Raw genomic sequence first — 24,953 nt, 5'->3', positions numbered from 1 at the left:
TCTTCATGTGGTAATTCTTCGTTCCTTCATGCTTAATAGCGAACGTTCGTATATCCACAACGCGAGAATTCTAACTCGCTATTGGTATGAATGTATGCTAACTTATAAGAGATAAGCATACAAGACTGTTTGTTTTATACTCAAGAGATATGAATACGTTTAAAAAAAAACGGAAACATACCTAATTGATGCCAGTAATCGTTTGTAATTGGAGAGTAAATTGAATCGATATTTCTATAAAATCTAGGATAAGAGCTGGGAGCGCCAAGAGATAGTCATTGTGCTAATGAATCGATAAATTGCCTTTGTGATTAGTTAACGTAAGACATACACGATTACGTGATTCATCTGTCCTTTACATTTCCCATAAATCATACTTAAGGACAAAAGTGTATTCAAGACCAACAGCTACCAACTCATGCTATTTCAAACCACAAACGCGTAGTTAATTATTTAGTGAAGCATAAAGCGCTTTGCCATCTTCTTTTCCGGCTGACTGCACATATTCACATTTACAACATATTATTTACATCATACCACGTTGATTTGATTTTTCTCAACTTATTCAGACACGGCAACAAATTAACAATGATACAACATTTACTAACGGAAATAAATAATTGATTTCGAATTTGTTTTTCTTTATAATAGGTAGGTGTATTCTTCCATTATTCGTACGACTCAAAATTTATTGGCTCTTGATACAAACAATATTCTTGAAAGCACCCGAGAGCTAGAGCCAGCTTACGCAGCAGTCACGAGATCGAAAAGGAAATAGAAAGAGATACTGCATGTTATTGCGGCTGTCCACAGGACTGTCTCACTTAAATTTTTCATAACCCTTTGTTCCTAGTTGTATTACCACCCAGTACATTCCTATACTCAAGCCAATGCCTACAGTTGCGCAGATGTAGCCGAGTACGTTATTCGTCCTGATTGTAATCGAACGCCAGATGCAGGACTGGACGAATTATGCATCGAACAGTCGCGGGAATGAGATGGCGTGGCGGAACGATGTTATGTGCCTGGGAGCGTGGCAGGTGTGGCTATCAAAAAAAAAATCCTATTACGCTCTCTTTCCTATCATATGTCTCTCTCTTTTCCGTTTCTCTTTTCTGTTGCTGGAAGTGATGGGGTGATAGTGTCGCGTCCCTAACTGAATATTAGTGAAACATACATAAAGCTGTAAAAATGCTGTGAATGTATAACGTATTTTTAGTGAAAAAAAAAATGTCGCTACCGCAGGCGCAGCAAAAATTGATGGTGTTTATCTGCTTCCACTGCTGTTGGTGATGGTGATCCAACGGTCGGAAATCCGATTGCAGCTAAGCTCGACGGCGGTAACGATGCGGGGCCGGGAACAGTGCCAAACCGCGGTGCTTAGAAGCACTTTCGGTGCACGATGGATGGACCGGATTCATCATACTCCTGCTTCGAGATCCACATCTGTTGGAATGTGGAGAGCGACGCAAGGATGGATCCACCGATCCACACAGAGTATTTGCGCTCCGGAGGAGCAATGATCTTAATCTTCATTGTAGATGGTGCCAGTGCCGTAATTTCCTTTTGCATGCGGTCAGCAATACCCGGGTACATGGTGGTACCACCGGACAAGACCGTGTTTGCATACAGATCCTTACGGATGTCCACATCGCACTTCATGATCGAGTTGTAAGTGGTTTCGTGAATTCCGCATGCCTCCATACCCAGGAACGAGGGCTGGAATAGAGCCTCTGGGCAACGGAATCGTTCATTACCGATGGTGATGACCTGTCCATCGGGCAACTCGTAACTCTTTTCCAAGGAACTGGAAGATGCAGCCGTGGCCATCTCCTGCTCGAAGTCCAACGCGACGTAGCACAGCTTCTCCTTGATGTCGCGAACGATTTCACGTTCGGCTGTGGTGGTGAAAGAATAGCCGCGCTCCGTAAGGATCTTCATCAAGTAATCGGTCAAATCACGGCCAGCCAGATCGAGACGCAAAATGGCGTGGGGCAGTGCGTATCCTTCATAAATCGGGACCGTGTGCGAGACGCCATCACCGGAATCCAACACAATACCCGTCGTACGACCGGATGCATACAGTGACAGTACGGCCTGGATGGCGACGTACATCGCGGGCGTGTTGAATGTTTCGAACATAATCTGAGTCATCTTCTCGCGATTGGCTTTTGGGTTTAATGGTGCCTCCGTCAGCAGCACCGGGTGTTCCTCGGGAGCCACACGCAGCTCGTTGTAGAACGTGTGGTGCCAGATTTTCTCCATATCGTCCCAGTTGGTGACGATACCGTGCTCAATCGGGTATTTCAAAGTCAGAATACCACGTTTGCTCTGGGCCTCGTCGCCAACGTACGAATCTTTCTGGCCCATTCCGACCATGACGCCCTGATGACGGGGGCGTCCCACGATCGACGGGAAGACGGCACGTGGTGCATCATCCCCAGCGAAACCGGCCTTGCACATACCGGATCCATTGTCCACAACCAGGGCAGCAACCTCTTCGTCGCACATGATGGCTGTAAATGGAAAAGAAATACAAAATACATAAGACCCGTTCGACTCACGAAATTCTTTTATTACTGATACATTATTTTTTGTACAAAAATTTTCCAATATGTATGTACGGAGGTAACATACGCCTTCGTGTCATTATCTCCGTTACATCTAGGGAAATTCGATAGTTTTTTTAAGCTAGAACGCATCTTCTTCTTCTTGGCGTAACGACCTCTGAGATCATGTCGGCCATGTCTGGCTCACGAGACTTTTTACCACGTAGCTGCATAGTCAGTCCTTGCTACGGAGGGACGGTTCGGATGGGATTTGATCCACGGTTCTGTCGTGTGGACCGGCGCCGTTTATCATATATCCCATCGACTCCCATCTCTCAGCTAGAAAGCATGATTTCTCTAATTATCACATGGTATGGCAATTAACATCTTTCATGTCATATTGCTTCTTCCCTTACTTGTGAATGTCCATGATAGGGCCACGGCAAAGCAGCTTAATTTTAACTTCGATTAGTTGCGATAACTAACTCATTGAAGACGTTACAATAATTAACCAACTGCAAAGCTAATACAATCTAAACGTGACCAAAAAGATTAATCATACAAAAGTGACAAAATCGTACTTTAGTGAAAACGAAACTGTGTAACAAGAAGAAAACGTCTCGTTGAAATCTTTTGATTTACATACAAACGAGGAACGCGTCGAACGTATTCAAAAAGATAAAAATATTTTAGGAGACGATCACGTTTAAAATTAATACAACTCCTCTCAGATATAAAGCTTATATGTTAAAGAAGCATCTTCATGCCGTCTGTCCTCCCCGCAAACCTAACAGCAATTCTCTCTCCTTAATAGAATGGACAACGCCCTGGTATGATTCACGCGCTCTGGCAACAAAAAAAAACACACAAGCATAGGGCTCGAGTAAATTGACTGGATCTAGGAGTTCTCCTAGCCGACAGAGTAAGATAAAACGGATTTCTACCATTAAAATCTAACCTTACAACGATCCACCTACTACATTCCTGTAAGACCCATGCCTTTGCCAGCCCACATATGGCAACGGGAACCGGTGAAACTTGGTAAGGCGTGTAAAAAAAACTCGACGGCTCTTACGGTTGAACAGTAGGGTTGTGGGCCCACGCCTGTCCTCGCCGGTCCCCCGGGTTGGACATATCGACTCTTATACTTAATGTGCACCACCCTTCAGGCTCTCACAGACACACCATACACACTCTCTCGCTCTCTCATACACACACACAGGCATGCAGTGCAGAAGTAGCCATTTCCCGAAAAAAAAGGAAATGGACTGGTGGTGGTGGTGGTAGCCGCACTGTCGGCGAAAAAGCGTTATTTTAATTTTTCCTCCGTTTCCGAATTGATAGATTGATTGATAGATGAATATTTTGGGCGTCCCGTAGAACGGATAGTTCTGATTGAAATTCCCACACGACGCTTGGTGTCCGTAGCAGACGCGAAAAAGCGCTCTGTATGAAAATGGACTCCCATATTTCAACAGCTCAGCTTTGTACCACCACTGTTAATCGTGATAAAATTTTGCACAGAAGATAGAAAATGGCTGCCCTGCTAGAATATAGAACACAGTATTGCAGGAAGCTGCAGTCTGCTCTACTATTGGTACGAACAAATTTCGCTAACAGCTTAAATTTCCACTATAAAAATTCAACCAATTCAACTAAATAAAAAAAAGGCTTTCTGTTGAACAAGGTACCTTTTTTCTTATGTTCTTCACAAACACCAAAAAAAATTCACTACTAGTTGAGAACACTGAGCACAGTTCACTGCAGCAAGCCGGTTACCGTACTGGTTGACGTCTAGGCACAGAATGTCCACGCGTCAAGAGGAGCTTTCATATTTGGCTCGGCTGACGCATCGACTCAGGGTCTGATGCGGCATATGAGAGAAGGAGAGAATGGGAGAGAGAGAGCGAGTATTTTATAAAATCTATTGAAAACGCGCTCTCGCTCTCATGATTTCCATTCTTGCAATGCTTCGCTCCGTTTAATCATCGGCGTTGTTCGTTTATAAAAGTGTTGCTGGCGATACACTACCATGGCTGGTAAAATTCAATAAAAGCTGGTGTGCACTGCACTAAGCTTGCTACAACTTAATATATAAACGCATTTTGTGTTTCATTTACCATCAAGATCCTTTCTGATTTGTTCTTTTGTTTGCTGTGCAGTGTAATATTCCATCTTTCTGTGTAAATTTAAAACCGTTTAGCCGTTGGAACAAAAAAAAATTTGAACGGAAAGTACGAGAAAACCGACACAGCTTTAGGCTTCCACGATAGCGAATTTGCTCTGGCCTCTCAGCGCAAATGACGCTTCGCTCTCAACCAACCGACCAATAGCGTTAACATGACCATATATGGGTATGTTTGAAAAATGCGTTGTTCCAGCCACCAAGCCAAAACCGTTGACGAGACCGGTATAATGGCCGCCTCTCCCTTCTACACTCTTTCTCTTTCTCAAACTGCTTTTTTCTCGCATTCATTCTCCCTCTCTATCGCTCGTTCACATGCTCGCCCGCTTTTATGCTTACCAAAGCTCCCTAACCAAGCCAAGTGGTTTGCAAGAAGCCGGCAACGGATAACCCTTCGTCGCCCTTCACATACTTTCCTACCTCTTTTGCACACACACACACACACATACCAGTACATCCCGGCTCATCTTTCCGTGGAAGGCCGCAGCCATGATTCACACTACTTTATCGCTTGCATCGGTTTTTTTTCTGCCTCTCCACTTTCTTTTACGTACGCTTATGGTAGTATCAATTCTACCACGCGCATCAGTTCGCTATTTTGAACTTGAAAATTACCAATGTACTCACCGACTCGTAGAGTGCAGGGAAGGGCGAAATAACAAGAGCTAATGCTTAGAATTATTCACAAGTAATAGCGACAAAACCCCGGCCCTTAACATTACGGTGTGTGTGTGATAAATCGTAGCCGTACCTGGACCATTCTTCGGTCTGTTCGTAATTTCGTTAAAGCGAGTTAGAATGGAATATTGAAATAAATTCGAGAAATCTTCTTGCAAATTGCCCGCTGGATTATGGTTTTCTTCGGTTAACGTTTTAAAGCTAAGATCGAGCGGCTCATCGTTGTCCGCTTCTACTTTGTTCGTTTCGACTTTGTCTACATTCACGACGCTAGCAGACACCTCGTCCGATTCGAATGATTCGTGGGATTGTGCTTCATATATGCAAAAAGAAAATAAATAAAATAGTGTCAAAATACGCGGAAGCCAACCGGACGTAAAGGAAGGATAGCTGTTACCCGCTGCCAGTGAGCGTTACTCCGAAACTTTGTAACATAACATAAAAGAGGTAAAAGAGGAATAAAGAAGGATATAAGAAGGATGTTGAAGAAGGATATAATGTTCCGGCCGAGGCTGCAGTTATTTCTGCTACTCTTGATTGCTTGTCAAACTGATGACGCTCAACATCGATGACGTTTCCAAACGATGACGTCACCAACAGGTAAATTGGAGCGGTAGCGCTAGCGCTACTGCTAACGGATTTTTTGTTTTTCATCATGATTTCAGATTTTCCTTCCACTTCTGGTGTTCCACAAGGGAAGAACGGGAAAAGGGACAAAATATGGAAGGCCGAGCACCGGCATCTTGCATCGATGACGTTTCCAAATGATGATGTCATCAAGAGGCAAACCGAAGCGGTAGCGCTAGCGCTACTGCTCAAGGATTTTTCGACGAACTACGACACTTTATGCACTTCACAGAATGAGGAGAGGAAAATATACGGCTTTTTTGGTGTATGAGCGCTTTGGCAATCGGGTGAACAGCATCTTAATCTTGGCTGGCTCTATTTACCTAATACATTTTCGTGCGGAATATTGATAACGGTCGTTATAACCACTTGGGTGAATTCGGGAAAAATTTGTGATTCGTAACTAGTTCGTTCAATTTTACCCTTCGCAAACATCTCGGTGGGGTTCTTGATTCGCTTGATTCGGCCGGGGACTTACTCACAGGTGTAAAGAGATTGTAATGTTGGATTTCTTCCCGAAAGGTAAATCCTCATGAAGGAAAAACAGAGTGCTGCGATTGCAAAGTGAAAAGTGCAACATCGATTTCGATACGAATGGAGCCTTTCGAGAACCTTCTACTGTGTTCTAAGAAGCTTCGAGGACCTTCTACTGTTGTTCTTAGAAGTTTTTGACAGAAGGTTTTACCGAAAATTGTAATATTGAGTGATTTCATATTAAAAATGTTTCTTTTTAATATTTTACAAAAATAATCAGATAACATTTTTACATAAAAAAATATTAATTAATTAACAAATTAATAAATAAAGTACAACATTAAACGTATTGAAAAAAATCCGTTTTTTTGTGTGTACTATTTTTGGTAAATAAAAGACTAAATATACACGCGGCTAATGGCATTTAAGTCTACGGTCCCGGTAGCCGGTTTTGGACTAGGGCAAAAACGTATCATCCTCCACTTTCTGCTCGCACGCCCAAGAGAAAACAAATTCCCCCCGGTTTAGGGGGGGGGGGGGGGGGGCGAAAAAAGGCCGGTTTTCTGTTCGCTCTATTGATTTGCATTGTTTTAAGTTTCTCTTCGTCTTCTTTAACGCACGAATGCGTTTTTTGAAGAGGGGGAGGAGAAGGAAAATTTAGAAAACGAGGAAAGTCAGCCAACGGGCGTGAAAGGTATATGTTCACTAATTTGGGTTTTGTTTTTTTCTTCTTCTCCCTTTGCTTGCTCATTACCTGATAAAGAATTGAACCGGAAAGTGTAATATTTTATACACTTACTAATGGTGGCTGTAAAAATGGTGAACGGGTTTTGAGCTTCGTGAGACAAATTTCTACGAAAAGCGAGCAATCAAAACATGTTTTTGGCCACTTTGAAGCTCATCATTGCAGCATCCACAAAGAAAGTCTTTATGTAATTGCAAAATCGGTTTGACCCGGCTTCTGGAAAATGGTTTTGAGGAGTATCTCTGGAGTAGAGAAGTCACTTGAACCGTCAATAAACCCTCAAAAACAATTCTTGTTATCCATCTTTGGCGAGATATCTTGATATCCATATTTCGCCCAAGATCTTCCCTAGATAAACCGGTGTGAATTAGAGTTGGATATGTCCTCAGATATGCAAACATGGAGGATGTAAATATCACTCCCCAGACTCCATTGCACATTTGGTTTTCTTCTCAACTTTCGTTAACCGCACAAACACGCACACAAATCCAGGAATGATTGTAGGAAGTTCCTAATGTCTTTGCTTAAGTAACTGCAGAAAACCTTGAACTTTTTTTTTGGGCGTTTGTTATCCAGCAGTTCATTCCGTGCATTAGTTTGATTGGTGGTGTTCGATACGTTTTTGCTCCCGTTGTTCTACAAACTGTTTATCACCGATCACCAGAACAAGTGCAGTTTTTCTTTAACATTGCAAACCAAAGCATTGTGCATTAGTCCTTTTTGCTATGCCACAACATGAACCCAGCAGTTCTGCTGAGGTTATCTCGGCGATTTTTTTTTGGGGGTTTGATTGGGCGTGTAGATGACGTTTGTAGCTGTTGCTGCTGAGAGGCTTGTTTTGTTGAGTTTGTTGCCACACCGTATAACACTTTGCACGTTTTAACAAAACGTTCGCAAACGTCCTTTTTTTGCTATCAGCGCTGTGTGTGTGGGCAAATTAGTGTTTGCTGGATGCAGGAGATAGTCTTTTTTTTTGTTCACAAAACAACAATGTTCCAAGGGCACGTCGTACAGCTGGTTTATATCACTTTTCAAACAAACAATTTATCCCACTTGGTTTGCCGTTCAATTAACTTAAACTCCCCCGTATCCAATGTTGTATAAAGTAGACTACTTACATTTGGTTTTTTATACACGAAAAACTGCTAAGTTTAAAAATAAATAATACTCGAGCACTTCAGGTTTTTTGTTTTTTGTTTGCAAAGCACTTGTTGTGGGTACCACAATCAAAGACACGGACAAAAATCGGGTCTGTTGCAAAATTATCACACGCGGTATACTTTTCACTAGAACCAGTTGTTTTATCAGTAAGTTTTAAGTTTGTGTGTTTTTTTCTGTTGTTTGTTCCGTTGCGTTGTGCGTAGGATTGAAGGATATCGGTTGATTTGTTTACGTTTTGTTTTTTTTTTCTTCTCTCTCTCTTCGTTTAGCGACTGGGCACGTCCTGACCGTATGACTACACAAACTGAAATGGTACGATTATTGAACAGCCGGCGGATTTTAAATAGTAGCACCAGCCCGGCCCCAAACCGCGCTGGATCGACCGATCGAGAGCATGGCGAGCGACGCGTAGCGCTTCGTTTTTGACCATATATGGTATTCGATGGAAGTAAGGGAGGCTATAGCGAACACACACACACGCTCATGCTGGAAGTCGCACCCCCCCCTCGTTGTTGATCGATGTCGGAAGTACGGAAGAGCGGATACGCAGCATTTCCTGCAAGTGCAAAAGAGAGCGGTCGATAAAGGGTCGGACGGGGGGGGGGGGGGGGGGGGGGGTTGCGTGCCGTGATGCGGGTTTGGTAAGGGATGATTTTGGGATGGAGAACGGCAGACGGGTGCGCGCACGGTGGACATGCGTCTCGCTTGTCCTTCTCGCAAAGCGAGCGAGAGCGTACGGCGTACAGTACGAGAGCGCATTTGCTTTTCGTTGCGTGGGGCGCAACTGGCTGCTTGGGCATGAAGGTTTCCGAGACTGTGGCTGTAGGCGCGGAATGTTGACTCACCGGTCGACTGGTCCCGGGGCCCCGTTAACGTTTATGGGATGCTGCGCAGCGATATCGGGGGAGATGGGCGACAAAAAAAACGAACCGAGGAAAGTTTGCCTCGGCTGCTTTCCTTAGGCTGCTGGCCGTATGAAGTGGTTAAAATCGCTTCTTGTTTTTTCCTACCCATGTGAATAATCGTCATTTCACCCGAAGCACCGAATGCGCATTCGCTCTCACTCTCTGGTGTCATCTTTTTGACTAATCGAACTAGTTTCAATGTTTTGCTAATACTTTTGCAAATATGATATATAACTCTTTAACTTATGAGTGTGTTTTTATCAAGGATTTCTTGAAACGGCTAGATCACGATCATGTGTCGATCCTTGGTTCATTGAGAGAACCCAAAATACATCAAAATAAGTATCCATTCTGACCCCAAAAGCAGGCATCTTTTTCCAATTTCTTGAGAAATGACTTAGTAGACATCAGAAATTTCTTGCTGAAACTTGACAGATCTCGTACGACAAAGCTTTACGGTATGACTCATACTGGCATCCGAGGAATGCATAACCTTGTTCTGTCTTACATGACGATTCTCAGAATTCTCGATACGTACGATACCTCCCAAAAGCCATAAATGTTACACCGTGGACATCAATATCGTTACGGTCACGTACGCAAATTGAGTGCAAGTAATTACAGAACGTATCAATGTGAGAAATTCACCTTCATTGCAACACTCATTGATAAAGATTTTAACTTCACGATAATGTTTTCTTCGTGTTTTTTTGAGAATTCTAGCGATTTGTTCAGAATGCTACTAAATTAGCTAAAGAATGAGATTGTGATATTACAACGAATATGACAAAAGACTGATATTAAAGTTAGAATTGAAGTAAGCTTCACTCACACCACCAGAAGAAAAAAATCCCGATCGGCTGATGGTGCTCAGCTTCATCATCATACTAATGGTAGCTGTATTAGTATACGATATCGTCGTTTGATTCATCTGCCCTGGAATCTGGTGTGCGGGTGCTTGTTGATGGCGAGGAACCACACTGTGTTTTGAAGATAGCAAAAGGGAAGAAGATGTGAGGTTGTGAGGAATAGCATATGATCATGCATTAATGAAGTCGTAACAGTCTACCCGTTGGGAACTTAGCTGTGCTCAAGTTTGTAAAACTTTGGGAAGATTTGTGAGATTCTATGATTGGAACACCTGTAACTGAGCTATCACTTTCGTTAGGGGGGGAATATACAAAGGCTATCAATTTGTCAATGTCGCTGAGATAACAACAAACATTTGAATGCTACTCACATTAAAAATAATTTAAACTCATCAAGAACTTCAAAGAATACCTCAAGAATTTCGAAGAATACCTCAAGAAATAGACCTAGCATTGATCAGCAATACTAGTTTTTGCGATACTACAACTTCAAGAAGTTACTGGCTTTTCTTGACTTCATTTACCCGTAGCAAGATAATTATTCTTGGTATACGGAGCTTCGCTCCGGATGGGATTTGATCTCTCGTGTAGAGGAGCGGCGTCGCTACCATCTTCATCTCCGGGTAGCGATCTTTATCTTGATCATAGAATGTGTAAAAATGCATGAAAATGGAAAGTGATTAATAGATACAAATACAGCTTTGCTTGTAGCTTCCCAAGCTACAAAAGAGCAGGAAATCACGTACACGAATTGGATTTTTTTAATCCAATGCGTAAACTCCACAATACTCAAAGGACAACATTTGCCCATCAGTTCGGATTCGATGGTGTTGCGACTAGTCTAATGGGTGACGTCATGCGCTTTTTGCATGAATGAAACACTTGCGGCTCACGTTTGGTAGTGAATCGTAGTATTTGTGTGTGGCTGTGGTTGACATCATGACATCATGCAAGCCAGACATATGCGAACACTTGCGCTGTCTTAACGACGCATGTATTCCAACACACGATAGCACTTGGGGTGGTAAAGCGGGGAAATAAAAATGTACTGCAAATAGCCAAGCAAATTATGCGATGAAGGGCGATGAATCACAGAATTCTGGAGTGGTGTGAATGATGTGTTAATATTTCAATTTTTTTTTGATAAAGAAAACCTCGCACGGATGTAATGTTTTGAGAAACTGAAATAATGCACTCTCGTCAAAGTTTCATTTTGTTTTAATCCTTTTTTCTCAAATTTATACCTAGTCACAGCAAGATGTATTGCATTTCCATTTGCAATCGAAATCAGCGCGAAGAAGAGTAAACAGGGACAAGAAACTTCCTTCCCGAATCTCAGCCAAAACGCGGTGCGTCGAGAATAAGAATGTAGCCATTAAAGGTGCGTTTCTTCTTCGCTTCATCCGTAACATAGTCGGTCGGTTCTTGCTGTTACTGGCATCCGGTGTACGTGCTGATGATGCCGGTAATATGTTGCTTCGCTGTTCCGCTTCCTACCGGCTTCGGCCAGGTGAGCAAACAAGAAGAATTCATAATCGGAAACCGCAAGGTGAGACCATCATTAAATCACTAGCAGTAGCTGAAAGATGTTGGAAAGCATGATCCGACTTGGAGTATCAAATGTGCTGCTGGAGTATGAAGCAGAAGGAGAACCGGAAACGATGTCGCACTTGGCGCTTGGCGAGCAATTTCCAAGATGCAAAACATTCGACACTAGGATTAAAGCACGCGTTCTTTCGTGACAAAAGAGTATAGAAAAGAACTATTTAAAGCACTAGAGAGAGAGAAAAAGACACGAGGAAAAGCAAGACAAAAAGCAAAAAGAAAATATTTATAAAATTGATATAATATTCACGCACGTTTTATGTCCAATGCAGTCAAGAAGCGCAATTGTTTGGAGGCTATTTCGATGCTACATTTTAGGCCTGGAGTAACGAAGCTCATTGACCTACTGGGTGCTTCATTCAAATACAAAGAAAAAAGAAAAAGGGGAAAGAAAATGCTTCTCAGCTCGAAGGTTCTTTTCATGGGGTTTTACCTTTTCTCTTCTTTCCGGTACTGAAACGCAACCGATCTTGCGCTTCGCTTCGCAATGACAAGTTCTTCTCCCCAGCCTTTGATCGCTAGCCACACACACACACACACCTTGGAACCTTGGAAAGTGGTTAGTACATTTACTGGTGGCGCTACAGGAAATCGGTAAACCTCATGACCGGTGAAACGAGCTGTACACAAACTCGTAAAGTGCCTAGTGCCTTTAATTGTTATTATTCCTCCCAATATTTCTTCCTTCTTCCGAAGGTTTTCCCTTTTGCGCTTAATTGATAATCTACCAACACGTTTCTGGGGGAGCTTCATTTTAAAATCGGGTTTCGACTTTTTACTGTACCACGGGGGTTTGCGCTCATCCCACTCTATAAATATAACATTAGGATCGAAATGATAAATTATCATTATTACTGAAAAGCGCACCTGTGCCAATGCGAGGCTCACACATCTTGTCTGATGCTCCCTATATACATGCAGCACGAAACAACTTCTTGCGTTCTTTTTTTCGGTTTAGTTGTTTCGATACGCTTTGCGCCGCGTGTTAAGCTTTTTGCGCAAAAAAAAGTAATAATAAAACATAAATGAGAACGAAACCACCGGCAGAGAGACGCTGTGGAAAAGACAGCAACAACAAACACACAAGCCATAAAATGCAACGGATTCCCGCAAGGTGGAAAATGGTAGGAAAACCCAGCATATTGAAGCAGGAGAGAGAGAGAGAGGTAAAAAATTCATTCGCACAAAAATCATCGTCAAATGCAGCTCCTCACCTGTTTGGGGGGATGTTTCATCCCCCCCAGGTGGACGGTTATTTTTATAAGGCCCCATGATCGTTCGTTCCTTCTGCCGATAGATAGTTCAAGCACCTTGTTTCGCGTCGTACAGCTTACATTTTCTGGCGAATGAACTTTTTTTTTGCCTTTCTTCCAATTTTTCCTTCCACCAACATTCGCTGTTTCGATTTTTGGCCGGTTGATCTTCAACGCACGGGGGGATGGAGAAAAAGCGAATGGTTTTTTTGAAGAAAACCAAAAAAAAATACTCGCACACAGTCTGGGTTTATTGCGTGAGGTAAAATTGGGGTTTGCTATAGCTACATAAAACGAACCAGAAGCATGTAAGCGAGAGAGAGAGAGAGACGTAAAATAGGAAAATAAACAATCAAGCAAATGTAGAAGTTTTCTTTTCTTTTTGCCATTGAAAATCTTCTTACGTAGAGCAAAGAATTTTTGTTAAAAAGTGTATGTATTTTCGACACATTATATGATTTTTTGTAAATAAAAACTTACCCTTAAAAAGTTATGCAATTTTATAAAAACTTTTGGTATTCTTTCATACTTACGATATACTTACTTAAAAAGAAAAACAAAAGCAACCAAGATAAACTATTTTTAAATTTTATTTTATTTATAATAAGAAGAAATAACTTAGAAGAAGAAGAGATAAGAAAAAAAGATAAGAAGAAGAGATAAGAAGAAGATAATAAGAAGAAATAACTTAAAGACTGTCTTAAATTCACGTGTAATAGAAAGAAGAGAAGAACACATCACGGCAACAAGCGACGAACGGCATTATGGAAAATTTAGAAATTATTCTTACAAACAAAGGAAAGTATCCAATGAACCGTAACGGTTCAGTGAGTAGTTAAACGAATGGCATTGGGGACATAAAAATTTGGGAAGCGATATAAAATTGGAGTTCGAAACAGAAGAATAGGACTGTTATTGTCTCGTAAAATTTTTTCACGTACAATCAAGACTTGTACCCTGTACCGTGGTATGTTATGCACTTTACTGGGTAGGGCGAACAAATTTCAAATTTCATTATTTACCAATTGCTGGTCTTGCTGCATCAGTTACGATTCATTCCATTGCCGGTTTGCGATTGAGTCGCCATCGATTTAGCGCTGTCAAATTTGACCTCCGGTTCCTATCGAAAAGCTGATGCTTCATGCACGGCGATATATCTGGAAGGTGGAATCAGATTCAGGGTGCAGATATTGAAAAGAATCCCGTACACACGATGTTTTTTTTTTGGGGAATGATTGAAACGGCGGGCGTACGTCCGGAAGTTTTTGAGGTTCGGCACCGTGGGCATCGGCAATCGAATCGGGTGCGTTTTCCACGTAGAATCGATGCGCTGTCCTGGTTGATTAGAGCTGAACAATTCACGTTTGTTCACCCTAACGTAGGGTACCATAAGGGGGGTTGTTTTTCGTAGCTTTTGGGTGCGACGCACATCAGCGCAAAAAAAAAAACAACAATAGGTACGAAACAGTGCCATAAGAGTAGCATGGGAAGCAGGTCAGATGTGTGGCATTCGGTTCGATAGTGATATGGGTTATGGGGTGGAAGTGTGATGCTTGTTCACCGAGAGCAGTACAGTGCAGTCCACGCCGATCAACGTTGTGAAGACCTTCACCATATATGGGCATCGCCGGATGATTCCAAATACTGCTGACTATAACCGTTCGCTCGGAACAAACGCTCGGGGCCGCGGTAGAATTGTGAGAGTCACGCGAGAATGCAAGACTGGTGCAGAGAGTGAACCCACCACTGACATATGGCTTCAAGAGTCTTGCATAGCTGCGTACGAGGAAGGCTCTCTAGGTCGGGTATCCTTCTGGGTAAGCTCTCGGGCTCTTGTAGCGGCAAGTGCTGTCCAAATGTGAGCAACCACCGCACGTGAAGGTCACGTTTGAGAAAGCCGGTACTCCCGGCAAGACGTAACATGGACTGTTAAGGTAGCGAGAAAAAAATTGAAGTTAGAAGAGTTGGCGAATTTCTTGGACATTGTACTCCACAACCCTTTTATTTATTTGTTTATTTGTTTAATGTCTATTTTGAAGATCTCCATGAAAAGTTGAGGTTAATGACATCTACCCTTCGGGAGCATGGTAGTGAGCTGCTAAGAGGAAGATCAGATATAAAGAAAATTATTTTTGCTCGTCAGAAATTGGCAAGCTCTCTAGCTTACTCCTGGCGTTTTCACACCGGTCATAATACAACGATTTCACACAAGTATAGGAGGAGTGCCTATGCGACAGATACTGATGTATATTGCACATGCGCCCTTGTCTTCAACTCTCGTGGCATATTTCAAGGTGCAGCAGTCTGTTAACAGCCGGATGGGGCATTAAACAGTGTACACCAACACAATGGTTAGGTATTCCAATGCCGGGCCCGAACTGTCTGTGTTTTGAATGCATTCTGCAACTAGCGTTCCCGGGGACGATACGATACCAAGAATGATGTTGTAGACATTCTACTCCCACTCCCGGTTCCAACTGATGAAGCCGTACATATGTGTGTATGCCTCTGCTTTTTAACAATGAAGTTGCCCTAAAATGGAGCATAAGTCAGCGAAGCTAAAGCTTGGAGAGCTTGGCAGCATTCGAGACACGGCGAGACCTAAGGCCGAACCGGTAGATTTTCGTGATGATGAACTGGAAAAAAACCCCCTCAAAGGGAAAGACCGAGGGTTTTTCGGAGAAGGGCAAAGCGAGAAAGAGAAAGTGTGTGTATGCGTGTGTGTGGGCGTTTGTATGCGTGTAGACTGGTGTGGTGTGGTTTGCGTCTTTGCCATGTACACACAGCTTGCCGGCATTGGACTGGTATATGGTGTGCGAATGCAGAGCACGCGCGTTCTTTGCCATATATGGAAATGATTTTGGTTTTTATTACTACTTACTCTCTATTTGGGCGAAGCATTGTGGCAGCTTTTGTTGGTGTGGTGCACGCTTTTTTTTGTGTATTTCTTTTGAATTGTGTGTGTGTGTGTTTGTTCCTATCGTTTAATGGTTTCACTTGTGTCGGGTTTCCGTTCGTATTGATCGCTTTAATTCTTCTTACGATAAATGGGAGTTCATTACAGTTGAATTTAATTTACTGATTTACGATTTTCATCAGTAAAGATAGGGGTACAGGGGTTTCAAAATATCAGATGACATTAGTTGAGAGATATTAAAGAAGAATCCTTCTCAGATATTAGCTAAGAGATATTACAAAAAATAAATTTTTATGTCTACACCTACTCAAGTCCTGATTTATCACCAATGATTGGCAGAGACGTTGAGAATGACGAATTCAAGGAATAAAATGTTGATATACAAGTCCTGTATTGAAAAGTAATTCCAACGTCTTACCTGCTAGTAAAACTGTGTCCCATGTCTGCGAGTGGTCGTCACCATCATTGATCACCTCGCATGAAACGAGCGGCAACTCTTGTTTTAGCCCTATTTTACATCATTCAGTCGCTCTCACAATCAATAACCTAATAAGGAAATATTGCCATACACTGCCTACTCGGCCGACCGGCTTTGAAATGCAATCGCCTTCAAACGATGGCTAGGTTTTCGCTTAATTATTAATATTGACACTACGCCGTATCGCCCGCTGGACGGATGGATCCATCGCCAGACAGCGAAGCAACGACGTATGCGTCTTTGGTTTTAATAGTATAAGGGCTCGCTGTAGACATCATATTCGTCAAGCTAATCATCATCAGCTCATCCTTAAAACCGATGCGAAGCAAAAATTGTGTTGACACCACATTTGGGCCACAGCACAGATACACCGACCGTAAGAAGTAGGGACGGTTTTATCTACTTGCACAACTTGCACAAATACATTCCTGCAACCAGCCATGCAGCATCCACTGTACGCAAGAGATCTGCGCAAATAGCCACACCCTCAGTGGGGCAAACCCTTGTTGCAGTGGGTCTTTCCACAAGAGGGAGGGATGAAAGTGAGCAGCAACGAAGCGTTTGCGCGGAATTCATTGACCTACGACAATTGTGCTTCTGTGGTTACAAGAACGTCTTGTTGGTTGTCGGCAACGACCCATCCGACTGCATCCGTTTTTTTGCGATGAATTCCAATAAAATAATTAATGCATTAATCTTGGAATAAAGTAACAAAATAAGTACTTTTTAAAGAGTATAATGGAAAATGAAACTAAATTTGTAAAGTGACTCCTTAATGCTCAGCTGCATCTTTTCGTTCGGTGTCTGATCTGCAATCTACTTCTAGCGTAATGTTTCGCACGTAACTGGTATCGGCTGGTGCTTTAGCTCAAGTCACTAGAGACTTAATAGCTCATTCCATTGTAATGAGCCAACTCCAATGCTGGCAGTACGTGATTTCGTACGTATTTTTGCTGAAGTGGTGTCTCGGTGCCATGGTGCATAGAAATGGTGTACACAGACTTTCGACGAAAGAGAGAGTATCGTCTCAGGAAAAAAAAACAACAACTCTGCACTCTAGATTTCTAATACCTTTCATAGTGGTTTTGTTTTGCAGGAGCGTCTGGAGAACACGTTTGTGCACTTGTTTTGGATGTTAACTGCAGGTCGTAACATAGCTATAGGAACTCAATAAAATTATGCTTTGTAGCTTTAAAAATAAAACTAGATCTTTTGGGTGAAGTTTTGAAGACCGAGAATTTATTAGGACTTTTGAAGTCTGGACTTTTGAGGTCTGGACTTTTGAAGTCTGGATCCCCTTTTAAGACAAACTCAATTCTAGTTTTTGTGAGTTCTTAGCCTCAGACATTAACTCTGGAGAACAAATCGTAGACATTTAATATAAAATGAAACAACTTTATTGCTATAAATATACGTCTCAACTTTATGCCTTTTTTATCAGCTTTACTCCATACTGTGGTACGTAACGACAAATCCATCCTGGGTTCAAATCGCGAACTCAACCAAAACCCGTAAATAGTATTGATTATCCGGCTATATGTGGGTACCAAATTAGTCACAGAAAGCAGTGGGCAACACAGGCTTAGGTTGGTAGAGCCAAATAAACAACCACAACAAAAAAAAATGGGAAGACGAAGAAGCTGTACGACAATTCCATAAATGGATGCTGCGTTTTTTTTGTGTTGCTATTTCGCTTCAATATGGCCGCACATATGATAAGTGTGAAACAAAAAAAAAAAACAAAACTAATAATAATAATAAAAAAAGAACCAACACAGTTCAGATAAGGAAGGTCAACTATGGAGCTAATTTTCGCAATCCATTCTTGGATCACAAGCTGAAGGTTGGGGCTCAACTGGTCCCCAAAATGGTATTTCGTTCGTTTCATCCTCAGGAATTGCGCGAATCGGTGCGTTTCTACGCACAGGCTTTTTGGGAATATGCTTGAACAAGACGAAACGACGAGTTGGAATAGGCGGGGGGGAAAGCTTCACTTTCGTAGGCTGATGCTAGAGGCCGTGTGGCCTAGTGCCCGAAACTCTCCGGAGGTGGTTAACCTTCGTCATTGCGTTGTCCGAAAATGGCGTTGCTCTCGTTCGTAAGAGGATCGGTAAGATGGGCAGTACAAATCAAGACACGAAAGGAAAAAAAAATTGAAATCAAACAACATCACTAACAGTCACACACAGCCTCACACACATCTTTGCACTGAAACTGGGTGTAAGTGTGATCATATAAGGCGAAATAAATTCGTTACTAGGTGTGCACCGCATAAGTGCGGATCGCGTAACAAGTTGTCGTTTTGCTACTGCTGTACCATATTTAGTCATCTCTATTGATGTCGGTACGCAACTTAAACGGCAACGGAAAGAGAGAGAGAGAGACAAAGAGAGACAAAGAGAGAGAGAGGGAGAGATGACAGACGTAGTCGATATCCATTCAAGAAGCATTCGCTGGAGGGATTCATCTAAATGGGTATCAAAAACGGTCAAACACAATCATGATTTGTCGGACGTAACGCTCCGAGGGTCGTAACGTCGCACGATGTGCGTAGGGTGTGGAGGGTAAAAATACGGAAGTACACGAATGCTTCGACACAAGAACAGTGTGTGCGTGAATCTAGGCCAGCTATCAATCTCGCAAATGCCTTCGATGGTTACCGGGATATAACCTTCGTAGTATAGAGTAAATATTTTCAAATATGGCCGTTTTGTATGAACTACACTCTAATGACTATAAGTGACATTATTGTGGACATTGTGTACTCAAAATAAAATTTCAAACATTTGGCAGGATTTTCCTCCGAGTAGCCGAGTAACCGCAACCTGAATTAATTGAACGAAATATCTCGTTGGAAACAGATCGCCGAGGGACAGAATTCAACCATACGAGGCATAAAAGGAGATGGGCTAAATAAGGTTATCATCACGCGTTACATCCGTTTGGTCGGGTCTCAAGCAAGCACAGCCGGTCGGATAGACAGACAGGCGACAGTCACAATAAGCCGTCGACGGGACTGCCTTGGAACCCGTGTGGGCTCCCTCCTGTTCTCTTCTGCTTCCTTTACAAAACGAATGCATTCAGGGTCGTATTGTGCGGTGCGAAAAAAGCACACAAACACACGATGCAAAGCGATCAGTTGTTGGAGTCGCTGTGTTTCCTTATTTTTCAACGCCGCGTTTACTGCTGTGTATCGCATGTATGTTAAACAGGTCAAGATCATTTCCAGGGTCCGTGATGGTGTGTTGTTTTGTTAAATGAATGGAATGGGGTAGGGTGCGATAGTACGTTTGCCCTTATCATACCCTGCCCTAGGAGCGAGTTATTCATTGATTGCCGAGAGGTCTAAAGTTTACCAATAAAAAGCGACACAAGTTAATTATAAACTTCATGAACACGAGTGATGGAAATTTAAAAGAAATTCACATAAACTAACAATAAATACAAAATTTAAACAACATGTTACTATGAAGCTTTGTAAACTTTATCAGAAAATGGCCGTTACAATACGTTAAGACCTTGAATAAAAAAAGAAAAAGATCTAAATATGCTTGTAAATGTATGTTGCTCGGGAAGGCACTGAGACTACGAAGTTAACACACAGGAAAAAAAAAATCAACAACAAACATAGGGCAGAAGATAGCTAGGCCGTTGTTTCGGTTAGTTGTACACTTGACATTGACGGACACGCAAAACCTGCCACGCAACACTTAACACCAGACGGCTTCGCACCACGAAACATCCAGGGAGTTGTTTGCGCAATTTTAAACATTAATAAAACTATTTTTTTTCTGCTTTGCGCTTACGAGAGAGAGAGAGAGCTCTTTCGCTGTGCGATGAAGATACGAAAGAAGGAAGTGCGTGTGAAAAAGTGCGTGAAATAGACTAAGGGGAAAGGAGAGAGAGAAAATCATAATATGCCTACTGAAGAATTGTAACGTCTTATTGTAACGTCTTAATGTCTGGTTGGCAGTGTATGTGTGCAAAAGCTATGTAACGTTCCTCATATATGGTACAGAGGTAAAAGCTGCTCAATTTAACAGTAAAAACAATATCACTAATCAATGATTGATGATAAGAAGTAGTTAAGAGCAAAAAAAAAGACCCAAAAAAATTGGATTGTAAAGATATCCGACATTCCTCCGACATTCCTTCCGACAATGACTTCCCGATCGTACCGATTGCATTTAAATGCTGTTAAAAGCCTAACTTTGCCGAGAGATTGTACAAACTCTCCTCATTAGTGGCAGGAGGCTGGGTGGGGTAGTCGATGGCGATCGGCGTGGGATGCTAAGTCTCGCGCGGTACCTCCATTCATCGCGCTTGATGATACGCCTCGACGCACACACACACACGTAGATGTGATCCCGAAGGCCGATGCGAAGGTGGCGCCGTCGCACGGAAGGTTGCATGCCCGGATCCACCACACACGAACTGTCTGAAGCGATACGCGTGCGTACGCGTGGCGTAGGCGATGTCGCTCGTACGGCGCCCCGGATCGCACGTAAAAAAACCCGGTGATCGTGTATTTGCAAATGAAAATGAAACAAATCCCCGATCACCCTTGGTTGTTCCCCCCCGGTCTCTGAGAAGAGGAAACAACATTTTTTTTTTCGTTAATTCGGTAATGGGTATTAACGACGGTTAAATGCGGGAAACGATCGAAACAAAACGCTTCCAAAAGCTTGAAAAAATCAACTCTTAAGTAGTTGCTCGCTATTTAAGTATATCTCGTACACCGTGTTAGTGTAAGATGAGGTGACATACGTCTTCATGATTTTCTGCTCCCAAGAGTCACGAATTCTGCTCTACCGGATTTGGTCATGCGTGTGTCACTAGCGACACGCACGCATACGCAGTGACACGTGGGCGCGTGTGGCAACTCGGGAAGGTGGTCATACGCTGATGCAAACCGCCAACAATTCAGGGGTGACCTGATTGATAGCAATACGACCCGTTTTAGGGTTATTGTTGCAGTTTCTTTGTGATGATACCTTTTTTTTTCGCCGATATTCACTTCCACCTGGAATTCTCCGGTCACGTGGCGTGGATGCGCTACGAATGATTTCTTCTGCCTATCTTCCATTACACAAAAAAAACCTAATGAACTAACGGTAACGGTGCTTTTTTTCGTTCCTCTTTCTCAAATGCGTACCGTTAAAGACTGTGAACAGTGAGCGGGTATTTTTGTAAGTTAACACTTTCCAGTTGTAAAGGAATCGTGGAAAGAGTAGTTCACAATTGGCTGTTATTTGCACTTAGTGTGCCTTAGTTGAATGACACATCTAATGATATATAACACTATCGCAACAGACCGTACTGTTGGAATAAAATGAAGCAAAAATAACAATTCTCCTTATCAAACCAGACAAAATCGTCAGAACGGAAATGTGATTAACGGGCTATCAAACATACAGTAACTGTTTCCTCAACGAAAAAAAAAATGCAAGGCTATGTGAACCGTAATGTACTGTTGAGAAATTATTTAAATTTAAGTACGAAATTAAAAACTTGAAAGCCCTGGACTTTGGCATGAATGAAATGAGTCACCGAACGAAGCATCTCAGTGACCATTCATTGCGCGTGGCAAAATACCTGGAAGTTATCGCTCGTAAAATGCATCGAAGGAAGTCAACAAATCGATAAATACCAAACCATGACTAATCTTCTGGATGCAAATATTGCTCTTCCAAAGATCGACTTTGTCACGTAGCTGTACACAGTGTCACAGGTCAGCTATCAATGTGATGAATCACTAAACAAATACTAGAATTACCTATAATCTTCCTATAAATATATTATTCCATTATTAGTATTACGAGGCGAGTATCACCCTCGAATGTCAAAAGATTAAAAGCTTTGTAAAAAGTGTCTTTAATTTTTTTTAATTCTTGGGTTTTTGTAAGCAAACTCTTTTTTTATAAATGAGCATAGGAAAAAGTATTTTTATGCATTTTTTGGCACGCTTGATAGGGAGTCTGTTATTTTTAAATTAATCGCGTGGGAAATTAAAATTGTCACGCAGGTATCAAATTACCCACCAAAGCAGTTCGTGCTTTTCAATGTCAACGCTAAGCGGAAGATAGCGGTGAACGAAAGTGACGTCACTAAGGTAATTTGCAAAAATTTCTGTGGAACTTGTTTCTGTTAGTGTGTGCGTGTTTAAAGATCTCTTGAACGTCTTGCTCTATAAAGGTGATTTTTGTCGGTCACAGATAGAAGATAAAAGCAAAAAACCAGTCTCATAAAGACTTCACTGATAGCAAGTGTAGTCATTACCGTATCAGCCCTCCAGTATATTCGAGTAGGCATGCAAGGACGATTGCGTATCAAAAGATGACAGTATCGACGCTATTGAAGGAGTTGACGAAATTGGCTGGTGATTGAAGTCTAACGAAAGGAACGCTATTATCACTGGGCGCACCCAGAATGTGGTGTGGAATGTTAAGTTGTTTATAATGCGCATGAAGTGGACATTGCTATTTCCCAGGCAATCCGTTCGAAAAACGGGGGCCCTGTAGGATGACGTCAGATATTGAAGAAATCATCCATTTGCTGTTGGCCGTAGTGTCGGAAATCTGGAGCCAACGCAATTGATCAATCTTCTACGTAGCCGTACCTCTTGTTATCTAGCATTCGAGTTACGTTTACCCAAATTGCCAGCCTGCAACAAGTAGCATAGCCAACGTGAAGGCAATGTGTGCAGCTGTGGAGTTGTGAAGATGTGGAGCTGGGCATAGGCGGGGAATATAACTGCAAAAATACCGATCGATGTTCTCATTTTCATTTTTGAGATATTTCCATAGCTGCTCAGTCACTGCCAGAGCACAATACTTTCCCAGCCCCGGCGGTACTTTCACGGAACACGGGAACTAGCTTCGGATCAACGTCTGAGTTCTAACGGGAGATCGGACCACTCATCGGGGCCAGCGAGGAATGTAGACCACGTACGCAGACACGCTGAACGTTCGCGCTGCTCCGACCGAAGTTGAAAAGCTTGACCGTAAGTTTGGGCGCAGAAGAAGCTGCGTTTTGTAGCGCAACAAACGTTTTCTTTGGGGAGGGTGGGGAGGCGGACCTAAGAAATAGATAATCTCCAGACCCTCTCTAGGTGAATCGGTGGATCTCCAGGGTGTAGCTCGCGTGGCACTACCAGGTCAATGGCATTGAAGCAGGATTTATTATTATCATTTTCCGTTGCATTTACTGTTTTTTTTTCTTTTGGTTGGTAGCAGGAGATATCCAGACCTGCCCGCAAGGTGTGTGGAATGAGTGATTGAATTATTGAAAGCGTTTCGGCTGTATCGCAATCTTTGAGTTTTGAGATTTAGCACTCCAATCAATCTGATTAGGCCAACACACCAACCTGAAATCCTCAGGTTTTTTTTTGTTTGCTTCTTGGTACTAAGTTCACACATCGACGCTGATCATCTCTCTTAACCGGTGTTAGCCGGTTGAACGAAATCTGTAACTGTTGGCGCATATCTGCAGTAATATAACCTTATCTTCGGCGTGCTATTGGCACCTGCCGCGTCACTCAGTTGTGGGACGCAGGTGCGAGGGAGACCGTTCGCTTCACAGAAGCGAAACGCACTGTTGAAGCTAGACGCGCGTAAATTCGCTTTTCAAAAACCCAGGCAAGGTATGGCAGGGGGAAAAAAAGCAAATGAAATTAACAATCGTGAGCGGAGAAACAGACCAACCAACGATAGACAAACATGGACGAAAGACCATCTTTTCAGTGGTCCTAATTAGTGAAGCATACCCACTAACAAGGGGGGGGAGAGGAAGAAACAAAAAAAAAAATCTCTGAGGAAAACGGGGAAGCTAAATGCTCCCCAAAAGTTGGGAAGAGGATGGCTGGAGGTGAAAGCACTGACCATCGTATTGGTACTCGGCATCCATTTGCCGGGTAAAAACGCACCGACACGCCAACCCGCTGGACGCGAGACGCTCGATAGCAATTCAACCATAGGTTCGAAACCTAATTAGAGCGTTCGCCCTACCATAAGGTTTTTGGAAAGGTAGGTAAATAAAATTAATATTTATTTTGAAGAAATTAACTCACCTGGTAGCACCTTGTTCCGCCGTAAGGGTAAGGAGCCCCCACGCGGGTACCGGAGGCCCTTCTGGCCTAAATACGATTCCGAGTCCGAATGTTTTATTGGACTGATAAGTAGGTGCTTTCAGCTGAAATCTCTCTATTTTCGTGGCGGGTAATTTTCTCCACAACCTGATTGGTAATTATTGCACTTTTCAAGGTTTTTTTTTTTGGGCGGGAGTTTTTTTTCTCTTCTTCTTGGTGCTGTACCGGAAACGTATTCGGTTACTTGCAACCTCTCAACTGCACCGGCTATTATACTGGAATTTGAACTACTGTTGGTGTACTTGTGGTTTTTTTTAACATATGATCTAACGCACATGTTGCACAACACTTTTGTTCGCCATTTTCAAACGAGTTGGAGAATTCACATCCAGAAGTTCTTGAGCATGTGGCGATAAGCTAA

At 42.5% G+C, this 24,953-nt stretch overlaps 1 protein-coding gene across 2 annotated transcripts; it reads right to left on the bottom strand.

Moving 5' to 3' along the window:
- Positions 1 to 599: 599 nt before the first annotated feature.
- Positions 600 to 8,760, bottom strand: LOC125770837 (actin-5C). Of its 2 annotated transcripts, none has more exons than XM_049440861.1 (2): positions 8,377 to 8,760; positions 600 to 2,516 (listed from the first exon to the last, which is right to left on the bottom strand). In XM_049440861.1, the coding sequence occupies exon 2, from the start codon at positions 2,509 to 2,511 to the stop codon at positions 1,381 to 1,383; it is 1,131 nt and encodes a 376-aa protein (XP_049296818.1). In that variant the 5' UTR covers positions 2,512 to 2,516; positions 8,377 to 8,760; the 3' UTR covers positions 600 to 1,380. The 2 variants fall into 2 exon arrangements, with proteins under 2 accessions (XP_049296818.1, XP_049296808.1); XM_049440851.1 differs by lacking the exon at positions 8,377 to 8,760 and adding an exon at positions 4,241 to 4,375.
- Between the last annotated feature and the right edge of the window lie 16,193 nt (positions 8,761 to 24,953).

The sequence above is a fragment of the Anopheles funestus genome, chromosome X, assembly GCF_943734845.2.
Source record: "Anopheles funestus chromosome X, idAnoFuneDA-416_04, whole genome shotgun sequence".
NCBI classification, from domain to species: domain Eukaryota; kingdom Metazoa; phylum Arthropoda; class Insecta; order Diptera; family Culicidae; genus Anopheles; species Anopheles funestus.
This window is presented reverse-complemented; position numbering and strand designations above follow the sequence as displayed.

Bases quoted from the DNA above. Each gene is read 5' to 3' on its own strand.
- LOC125770837 (XM_049440861.1), bottom strand. From the start codon at position 2,511: ATGTGCGACGAAGAGGTTGCTGCCCTGGTTGTGGACAATGGATCCGGT.